The 11613-nt window shown below is 41.8% G+C and overlaps 1 protein-coding gene across 1 annotated transcript; it reads right to left on the minus strand.

Annotated features, from left to right (window-relative positions):
* Window positions 1-8366: 8366 nt before the first annotated feature.
* On the minus strand, window positions 8367-9883 carry LOC135519775 (uncharacterized). Its single transcript, XM_064944994.1, has 3 exons — window positions 9725-9883; window positions 9477-9618; window positions 8367-8836 (listed from the first exon to the last, which is right to left on the minus strand). The coding sequence occupies exons 1-3, from the start codon at window positions 9881-9883 to the stop codon at window positions 8367-8369; spliced, it is 771 nt and encodes a 256-aa protein (XP_064801066.1).
* Window positions 9884-11613: the final 1730 nt, after the last annotated feature.

The raw sequence follows: 11613 nt of genomic DNA on the forward strand, positions 1-11613 counted from the left end.
TACATGCTCTTCAGGACTGGTTCTGGGTTTGACCATAATACATGATCTTTACGACTGGTTCTGGGTTTGACCATAATACATGATCTTTAGGACTGGTTCTGGGTTTGACCATAATACATGCTCTTTGGACTGGTTCTGGGTTTGACCATAATACATGCTCTTTGGACTGGTTCTGGGTTTGACCATAATTACATGATCTTTAGGACTGGTTCTGGGTTTGACCATCATACATGCTCTTTGGACTGGTTCTGGGTCTGACGATAATACATGCTCTTTGAACTGGTTTTGGGTTTGACCATAATTACATGATCTTTAGGACTGGTTCTGGGTTTGACTATAATACATGATATTTAGGACTGGTTCTGAGTTTGACTATAATACATGATCTTTAGGACTGGTTCTGGGTTTTACCATAATACATGCTCTTTGGACTGGTTCTGGGTTTGACCATAATACATGCACTTTGGACTGGTTCTGGGTTTGACCATAATTACATGATCTTTAGGACTGGTTCTGGGTTTGACCATCATACATGCTCTTTGGTCTGGTTCTGGGTTTGACGATGATACATGCTCTTTGGACTGGTTTTGGGTTTGACCATAATTAGATGATCTTTAGGACTGGTTCTGGGTTTGACCATAATACATGCTCTTTGGAATGGTTCTGGGTTTGACCATAATACATGCTCTTTGGACTGATTCTGGGTTTGACTATAATACATGATCTTTAGGACTCGTTCTGGGTTTGACCATAATACATGATCTTTAGGACTGGTTCTGGGTTTGATCACAATACATGATCTTAAGGATAGGTTCTGCGTTTGACCATAATACATGATCTTTAGGACTGATTCTGGGTCTGACAACAATGCATGATCTTTAGGACTGATTCTGGGTTTGACTATAATACATGATCTTTTCTGACTGGTTCTGGGTTTGACTATAATACATTATCTTTAGGACTGGTTCTGGGTTTGACTATAATACATGATCTTTAGAACTGGTTCTGGGTTTGACTATAATACATGATATTTAGAACTGGTTCTGGGTTTGACTATAATACATGATCTTTAGGAATTGTTCTGGGTTTGACTATAATACATGATCTTTAGGACTGGTTCTGGGTTTGACTATAATACATGCTCTTCAGGACTGGTTCTGGGTTTGACCATAATACATGATCTTTAGGACTGGTTCTGGGTTTGACCATAATACATTATCTTTAGGACTGGTTGTGGGTTTGACTATAATACATGATCTTTAGGATTGGTTCTGGGTTTGACCATAATACATGCTCTTTGGACTGGTTCTGGGTTTGACCATAATACATGCTCTTTGGACTGGTTCTGGGTTTGACCATAATTACATGATCTTTAGGACTGGTTCTGGGTTTGACCATAATACATGATCTTTTGGACTGGTTCTGGGTTTGACCATAATACATGATCTTTAGGACTGGTTCTGGGTTTGACTATAATACATGCTCTTCAGGACTGGTTCTGGGTTTGACCATAATACATGATCTTTAGGACTGGTTCTGGGTTTGACCATAATACATGATCTTTGGACTGGTCTGGGTTTGACGATAATACATGCTCTTTGAACTGGTTTTGGGTTTGACCATAATTACATGATCTTTAGGACTGGTTCTGAGTTTGACTATAATACATGATCTTTAGGACTGGTTCTGGGTTTTACCATAATACATGCTCTTTGGACTGGTTCTGGGTTTGAACATAATACATGCACTTTGGACTGGTTCTGGGTTTGACCATAATTACATGCTCTTTGGACTGGTTCTGGGTTTGACGATAATACATGCTCTTTGGACTGGTTTTGGGTTTGACCATAATTAGATGATCTTTAGGACTGGTTCTGGGTTTGACCATAATACATGCTCTTTGGAATGGTTCTGGGTTTGACCATAATACATGCTCTTTGGACTGATTCTGGGTTTGAGTATAATACATGATCTTTAGGACTCGTTCTGGGTTTGACCATAATACATGATCTTTAGGACTGGTTCTGGGTTTGATCACAATACATGATCTTAAGGATAGGTTCTGCGTTTGACCATAATACATGATCTTTAGGACTGATTCTGGGTCTGACAACAATACATGATCTTTAGGACTGATTCTGGGTTTGACTATAATACATGATCTTTTCTGACTGGTTCTGGGTTTGACTATAATACATGATCTTTAGAACTGGTTCTGGGTTTGACTATAATACATGATATTTAGAACTGGTTCTGGGTTTGACTATAATACATGATCTTTAGGAATTGTTCTGGGTTTGACTATAATACATGATCTTTAGGACTGGTTCTGGGTTTGACTATAATACATGCTCTTCAGGACTGGTTCTGGGTTTGACCATAATACATGATCTTTAGGACTGGTTCTGGGTTTGACCATAATACATTATCTTTAGGACTGGTTCTGGGTTTGACCATAATACATGCTCTTTGGACTGGTTCTGGGTTTGACCATAATACATGCTCTTTGGACTGGTTCTGGGTTTGACCATAATTACATGATCTTTAGGACTGGTTCTGGGTTTGCCCATAATACATGATCTTTTGGACTGGTTCTGGGTTTGACCATAATACATGATCTTTAGGACTGGTTCTGGGTTTGACTATAATACATGCTCTTCAGGACTGGTTCTGGGTTTGACCATAATACATGATCTTTAGGACTGGTTCTGGGTTTGACCATAATACATGATCTTTAGTACTGGTTCTGGGTTTGACCATAATACATGCTCTTTGGACTGGTTCTGGGTTTGACCATAATACATGCTCTTTGGACTGGTTCTGGGTTTGACCATAATTACATGATCTTTAGGACTGGTTCTGGGTTTGACCATCATACATGCTCTTTGGACTGGTTCTGGGTTTGACGATAATACATGCTCTTTGAACTGGTTTTGGGTTTGACCATAATTACATGATCTTTAGGACTGGTTCTGGGTTTGACCATAATACATGCTCTTTGGAATGGTTCTGGGTTTGACCATGATACATGCTCTTTGGACTGATTCTGGGTTTGACTGTAATACATGATCTTTAGGACTCGTTCTGGGTTTGACCATAATACATGATCTTTAGGACTGGTTCTGGGTTTGATCACAATACATGATCTTAAGGATAGGTTCTGCGTTTGACCATAATACATGATCTTTAGGACTGATTCTGGGTCTGACAACAATACATGATCTTTAGGACTGATTCTGGGTTTGACTATAATACAAGATCTATAGGACTGGTTCTGGGTTTGACTATAATACCTGCTCTTCAGCTCTGGTTCTGGGTTTGACCATCATACATGCTCTTTGGACTGGTTCTGGGTTTGACGATAATACATGCTCTTTGGACTGGTTTTGGGTTTGACCATAATTACATGTTCTTTAGGACTGGTTCTGGGTTTGACCATAATATATGATCTTTCGGTCTGGTTCTGGGTTTGACTATAATACATGATCTTTAGGACTGGTTCTGAGTTTGACTATAATACATGATCTTTATGACTGGTTCTAAGTTTGACTATAATACATGATCTTTAGAACTGGTTCTGGGTTTGACTATAATACATGATCTTTAGGTATGGTTCTGTGTTTGACTATAATACATGATATTTAGGACTGGTTTTGAGTTTGACTATAATACATGATCTTTAGGACTGGTTCTTAGTTTGACTATAATACATGATCTTTAGGACTGGTTCTGAGTTTGACTATAATACATGATCTTTAGGACTGGTTCTGAGTTTGACTATAATACATGATCTTTAGGACTGGTTCTGGGTTAACCATAATACATGATCTTTAGGACTGGTTCTGGGTTTGACTATAATACATGATCTTTAGGACTGGTTCTGGGTTTGACTATAATACATGATCTTTAGGACTGGTTCTGGGTTAACCATAATACATGATCTTTAGGACTGGTTCTGGGTTTGACTATAATACATGATCTTTAGGACTGGTTCTGGGTTTGACTATAATACATGATCTTTAGGACTGGTTCTGGGTTTGACTATAATACATGATCTTTAGGACTGGTTCTGAGTTTGACTATAATACATGATCTTTAGGACTGGTTCTGGGTTTGGCTATAATACATGATCTTTAGGACTGGTTCTGGGTTTGACTATAATACATGATCTTTAGGACTGGTTCTGGGTTTGACTATAATACATGATCTTTAGGACTGGTTCTGAGTTTGACTATAATACATGATCTTTAGGACTGGTTCTGAGTTTGACTATAATACATGCTCTTTAGGACTGGTTCTGAGTTTGACTATAATACATGATCTTTAGGACTGGTTCTGAGTTTGACTATAATACATGATCTTTAGGACTGGTTCTGGGTTTGACTATAATACATGATCTTTAGGACATGTTCTGGGTTTGACTATAATACATGATCTTTAGGACTGGTTCTGGGTTTGACTATAATACATGATCTTTAGGATAGGTTCTGAGTTTGACTATAATACATGATCTTTAGGACTGGTTCTGGGTTTGACTATAATACATGATCTTTAGGACTGGTTCTGGGTTTGGCTATAATACATGATCTTTAGGACTGGTTCTGGGTTTGACTATAATACATGATCTTTAGGACTGGTTCTGGGTTTGACTATAATACATGATCTTTAGGACTGGTTCTGAGTTTGACTATAATACATGATCTTTAGGACTGGTTCTGAGTTTGACTATAATACATGATCTTTAGGACTGGTTCTGAGTTTGACTATAATACATGATCTTTAGGACTGGTTCTGAGTTTGACTATAATACATGATCTTTAGGACTGGTTCTGAGTTTGACTATAATACATGATCTTTAGGACTGGTTCTGAGCTTGACTATAATACATGATCTTTAGGACTGGTTCTGAGTTTGACTATAATACATGATCTTTAGGACTGGTTCTGAGTTTGACTATAATACATGATCTTTAGGACTGGTTCTGGGTTTGACCTTAATACATGATCTTTAGGACTGGTTCTGGGTTTGACTATAATACATGATCTTTAGGACTGGTTCTGGGTTTGACTATAATACATGATCTTTAGGACTGGTTCTGGGTTTGACTATAATACATGATCTTTAGGACTGGTTCTGAGTTTGACTATAATACATGATCTTTAGTACTGGTTCTGGGTTTGGCTATAATACATGATCTTTAGGACTGGTTCTGGGTTTGACTATAATACATGATCTTTAGGACTGGTTCTGAGTTTGACTATAATACATGATCTTTAGGACTGGTTCTGTGTTTGACTATAATACATGATCTTTAGGACTGGTTCTGGGTTTGACTATAATACATGATCTTTAGGACTGGTTCTGGGTTTGACTATAATACATGATCTTTAGGACTGGTTCTGAGTTTGACTATAATACATGATCTTTAGGACTGGTTCTGAATTTGACTATAATACATGATCTTTAGGACTGGTTCTGAGTTTGACTATAATACATGATCTTTAGGACTGGTTCTGAGTTTGACTATAATACATGATCTTTAGGACTGGTTCTGAGTTTGACTATAATACATGATCTTTAGGACTGGTTCTGGGTTTGACTATAATACATGATCTTTAGGACTGGTTCTGGGTTTGACTATAATACATGATCTTTAGGACTGGTTCTGGGTTTGACTATAATACATGATCTTTAGGACTGGTTCTGGGTTTGACTATAATACATGATCTTTAGGACTGGTTCTGAGTTTGACTATAATACATGATCTTTAGGACTGGTTCTGGGTTTGGCTATAATACATGATCTTTAGGACTGGTTCTGGGTTTGACTATAATACATGATCTTTAGGACTGGTTCTGGGTTTGACTATAATACATGATCTTTAGGACTGGTTCTGAGTTTGACTATAATACATGATCTTTAGGACTGGTTCTGAGTTTGACTATAATACATGATCTTTAGGACTGGTTCTGAGTTTTACTATAATACATGATCTTTAGGACTGGTTCTGGGTTTGACTATAATACATGATCTTTAGGACTGGTTCTGGGTTTGACTATAATACATGATCTTTAGGACTGGTTCTGGGTTTGACCATCATACATGATCTTTAGGACTGGTTCTGGGTTTGACTATAATACACGATCTTTAGGACTGGTTCTGGGTTTGACTATAATACATGATCTTTAGGACTGGTTCTGAGTTTGACTATAATACATGATCTTTAGGACTGGTTCTGGGTTTGACTATAATACATGATCTTTTGGACTGGTTCTGGGTTTGACTATAATACATGATCTTTAGGACTGGTTCTGGGTTTGACTATAATACATGATCTTTAGGACTGGTTCTGGGTTTGACTATAATACATGATCTTTAGGTCTGGTTCTGTGTTTGACCATAATACATGATCTTTAGGACTGGTTCTGGGTTTGACTATAATATATGATCTTTAGGACTGGTTCTGAGTTTGACTATAATACATGATCTTTAGGACTGGTTCTGGGTTTGACTATAATACATGATCTTTAGGACTGGTTCTGGGTTTGACTATAATACATGATCTTTTGGTCTGGTTCTGGGTTTGACCTTCATTTATCTTCCCCTGGTGGCTCTTATGGATCATAGCAGTTAGTGTGGAGGACACTGGTTCAACACTTCATGATTGTAGTCAGTCTCATGGTGAAGCTGTATCCTCCTTTATTGGACAATCTTTTTCTCATAACATTTCAAACTCAGGTCAGACTCCTCTCTGATTTCAGAGAACAGCTTGTCCACAGAAAGCTGTTTCTCTTGTTCAATGTTTATCAAAGGATTCTGTCTTTGATGGCTAATACTGTAATGTATAAATGCCCCGTTCTTTGTTTTGAGGGGTTGGGGCGTTTTCAGATGTTCTTATGTTTATCTTGCTTTCAAAGGTAAGGAATGTCTTGTGAGAGTTTGCGTGCGAGCACTCGGAGAAAAATGACATTCTTTACAAACAAGTTTAGTGACGGTAGAGCAGGTTGTACTAGATAACTGGGTTATGATCTTCATTATGATTCAATCAACTGTCTTAAAGTCATTTCTATAACTTCACAAAACTCTCAGGTGTTTGTTCCTTTTTTTTAAATGTTTAAATGTTTAATAAATAACTTCTACATTTCAGTTAAATTATTGAATTGGAATTGTGTTTCACTTCCTGAATTGACTGCCTTCAATTCAAATTGACCCCAATCCTGCAATCCACCTCTTGCTTTTCTTGTTGTTACTGTAGCTATGTTGGTTGTTTTTAGTAGATTTGAAACCTAAGCAACCTGTCTACACATTATTTGAATTACAATACCAACATAGCTACTGTAGCAGGTCAGAGCTGTGTGCTGGAAAACCTTGGTAGAGCATGGATAGCTCTGATCCAGGTGTTTCTTCTCTGCTGAGCTGTATGACCTCTGATACTCAGGTGAGTCTATGTAAATAGTTATGTAAAGGTTGCGTGCAGTCATACAAATATCCACGACAACCTATGCGTCATCTCCTATCATTGGATGCCTTTGATGAGACTCATGAAATGGATTTTTTATTTTATTTTTATTTTTTACCTTTATTTAACTAGGCAAGTCAGTTAAGAACAAATTCTTATTTTCAATGACGGCCTAGGAACAGTGGGTTAACTGCCTGTTCAGGGGCAGAACGACAGATTTGTACCTTGTCAGCTTGGGTGTTTGAACTTGCAACCTTCTGGTCACTAGTCCAACGCTCTAACCACTAGGCTACCCTGCATGCAAAAACATGCAAATACACACACATACCTTTATTTGTGGAAGACCAACATACTATGTACAATGCAAAGGAGTATCTTCATATTGAGACCTAAGGAACTTCAGAGGACTTTGTGGTTTGAAAGGTCATTGTAACCTGAGAAACCCAATTGAATATTGAGTTGGGGTTATATTTATTTACAGTCTGCAGAACCCTGATAAGACTGAGATATTTCATACTCTTGCGAACACTTCTTCTTCATACATCATAGCTCATACATATACATGTAACGGCTGTTGTTGGAAGAAGGTGAGGACCAAAGCGCAGTGTGGTAGGTGTTCATGTTATTTATTAAACTGAAAACTAAATACAACAAGTAACAAAAGATCAACCGAAACAGCTCCATCAGGTGCAAAACACACTAAATAGAAAATAACTACCCACAAAACCCATGTGGGCAAGAGCTACCTAAGTATGGTTCTCAATCAGAGACAACGACAGACAGTGGTCCCTGATTGAGAACCATACCTGGCCAAAAACAAAGAAATACAAAAACATAGAAAAATGAACATAGAATGCCCACCCTAGTCACACCCTTACCTAACCAAAATAGAGAATAAAAAGCCTCTCTATGGCCAGTGCGTGACAGGCGCCTCTGGACTGAGAGGCGCCTCTTGACTGAGGGGCTGCGGCTCTGGCGCCTCTGGACTGACGTGCGGCTCTGGCGCCTCCGGACTGACCAGCGGCTCTGGCAGCTCAGGACTGACGGGCGGCTCTGGCAGCTCCGGACTGACGGGCGTCTCTGCCAGCTCCGGACAGACGGGCGGCTCTGGCAGCTCCGGACAGGAGGTCTGCTCTGGCAGCTCCGGACAGGAGGGCGTCTCTGGCGGCTCCGGAGTGAAGGGCGACTCTGGCGGCTCCGGAGTGAAGGGCGACTCTGGCGGCTCCGGAATGAAGGGTGACTCTGGCGGCTCCGGAGTGAAGGGCGACTCTGGCGGCTCCAGAGAGAAGGGTGACTCTGACAGCTCCGGACAGGAGTGCGGCTCTGGCAGCTCCGGACAGGATGGCAGCTCTGGCAGCTCCGGACAGGAGGGCAGCTCTGGCAGCTCCAGACAGGAGGGCGGCTCTGGCAGCTCCGGACAGGAGGGCGGCTCTGGCAGATCCGGACTGGAGGGAGACTTGGTTCTGGGAGCAGGCATAGGACTCACCTGACTGGGGAGACATACAGGCAGCTCCGGAGTGAAGGGCGACTTTGGCAGCTCCGGACAGGAGGGCGGCTCTGGCGGCTCCGGAGTGAAGGGCGACTCTGGCTGCTCCAGAGTGAAGGGCAATTCTGGCAGCTCTGGACAGGAGTGCGGCTCTGGCAGCTCCGGACAGGATGGCGGCTCTGGCAGCTCCGGACAGGAGGGCGGCTCTGGCAGCTCTGGACAGGAGAGCGGCTCTGGCAGCTCCGGACAGGAGGGCGGCTCTGGCAGCTCCGGACAGGAGGGCGGCTCTGGCAGATCCGGACAGGAGGGCGGCTCTGGCAGCTCCAGACAGGAGGGCGGCTCTGGCAGCTCCGGACTGGAGGGCGGCTCTGGCAGATCCGGACAGGAGGGCGGCTCTGGCAGATCCGGACAGGAGGGCGGCTCTGGCAGATCCGGACAGGAGGGCGGCTCTGGCAGCTCCGGGCAGGAGGGCGGCTCTGGCAGATCCGGACTGGAGGGAGACTTGGTTCTGGGAGCAGGCATAGGACTCACCAGGCTGGGGAGACATACAGGCGGCCTCTTCCTTGGCCGAGGCACTGGATACACAGGGGCGTGGAGGCGCACTGGCGGTCTCAACCGCATAGCTGCCCCCCGCCCCCGTTCCGGCTGGATGCCAGGCACCGAGCACACCGGCCTTTGAATACCCGGCCGAGACACAGTGCGCATCACCCTATAGCACGGGGCCTGACCTGTCACCTGCTCGCCCCAGTAAGCACGGGGAGTGGGCTTAGGTCTCCAACCTGACTCCGCCACACTCCCCGTGTGCCCCCCTCAAAAAATATTTTAGGGCTGCCTCTCAGGCTTCCTTGCCAGCCGTGTTGCCTCGTACCGCTGGTTCCCTTCTCCTGCTGCCTCCGCTCTACTGGCTGTTCCCATGGGAGGCGATCCCTTCCAGCCATGATCTCCTCCTATGTGTAGGATCCCTTCTCATCCAGAATATCCTCCCATGTCGATTCCTCCTTTATACCACGCTGCTTGGTCCGTTGGTGGTGGGTAGTTATGTAACGTCTGTTGGTGGAAGAAGGTGAGGACCAAAACGTGCGTGGTACATCAAATCAAATCAAATCAAATTTATTTATATAGCCCTTCGTACATCAGCTGATATCTCAAAGTGCTGTACAGAAACCCAGCCTAAAACCCCAAACAGCAAGCAATGCAGGTGTAGAAGCACGGTGGCTAGGAAAAACTCCCTAGAAAAGCCAAAACCTAGGAAGAAACCTAGAGAGGAACCAGGCTATGTGGGGTGGCCAGTCCTCTTCTGGCTGTGCCGGGTAGAGATTATAACAGAACATGGCCAAGATGTTCAAATGTTCATAAATGACCAGCATGGTCGAATAATAATAAGGCAGAACAGTTGAAACTGGAGCAGCAGCACGGCCAGGTGGACTGGGGACAGCAAGGAGTCATCATGTCAAGTAGTCCTGGGGCATGGTCCTAGGGCCGCGGTTCAGTTGAAACTGGAGCAGCAGCACGGCCAGGTGGACTGGGGACAGCAAGGAGTCATCATGTCAGGTAGTCCTGGGGCATGGTCCTAGGGCTCAGGTCCTCCGAGAGAGAGAAGGAGAGAATTAGAGAACGCACACTTAGATTCACACAGGACACCGAATTGGACAGGAGAAGTACTCCAGATAACATGTTCATGTTATTTATTTAACTGAACACTAAATACAACAAGTAACAAAAGAACAACCGAAACAGCTCCGTCAGGTGCAAAACACACTAAACAGAAAATAACTACCCACAAAACCTATGTGGGCAAGAGCTACCTACAGTGGGGAGAACAAGTATTTGATACACTGCCGATTTTGCAGGTTTTCCTACTTACAAAGCATGTAGAGGTCTGTAATTTTTATCATAGGTACACTTCAACTGTGAAAGACAGAATCTAAAACAAAAATCCAGAAAATCACATTGTATGATTAATTTGCATTTTATTGCATTACATAAGTATATGATACATCAGAAAATCAGAACATAATATTTGGTACAGAAACCTTTGTTTGCAATTACAGAAATGTTACAGGAATTAAATTCCTTTATGCTTTATTTTAACCAATTCTATAAAACACTCTGTCCACTCCTAAGAATTTGTAAGACCCTTATTTGCATAAAAAACGACAGAGACCAGTCTCAAAATCAATCATTAGCGTTTATTCTCGAAAGTACTGAATACGATACAGTTTATCACAGTATATAAACTGAAAATGACATCATTAGTTTTTGAACTGTCCCGTCTCTTCTCCACCCTGGTACAAAGGCAGTATCTCAAGCCTTCCCACATCTTCTCTCACCAATTTAATAAAATGTATGACCGAGCCAAGGTCTCCCTGTGTAGATAAGCATTCTCGCCAGTCTGACGATAAGTTCATTTCTACCAAGGAACAGACAGTCATTGTTCTAAATCTTGATTATATTTACAAACATTATATTCAGTACGAGGATTAAAAGAAAATAAATACATCTATACAGTAACATAATAGTATTCTGATTATTCAGTCCTGATTGAAATGTATACATAATTAGTCATTATTGATAAAAAATCCCTTAACATATCCACCCTATGATTAAATATTATACATCCAATCACACATCTAGTTATATTAAAATATTAAAAAGCATACATCTATTT

This window comes from Oncorhynchus masou, chromosome 29 (genome assembly GCF_036934945.1).
Source record: "Oncorhynchus masou masou isolate Uvic2021 chromosome 29, UVic_Omas_1.1, whole genome shotgun sequence".
In the NCBI taxonomy this organism is placed as follows: Eukaryota; Metazoa; Chordata; class Actinopteri; order Salmoniformes; family Salmonidae; genus Oncorhynchus; species Oncorhynchus masou.

Excerpts from the sequence above, each read along its gene's own strand:
- LOC135519775 (XM_064944994.1), bottom strand. The coding sequence starts at position 9,883 with ATGGCTGGAAGGGATCGCCTCCCATGGGAACAGCCAGTAGAGCGGAGG. Across the intron at positions 9,619-9,724 it reads GGGGAGTGTGGCGGAGTCAG|GCCGGTGTGCTCGGTGCCTG; the intron begins GTTGGAGACCTA and ends GGGTATTCAAAG. Across the intron at positions 8,837-9,476 it reads CTGTATGTCTCCCCAGCCTG|AGCTGCCCTCCTGTCCGGAG; the intron begins GTGAGTCCTATG and ends TGGAGCTGCCAG.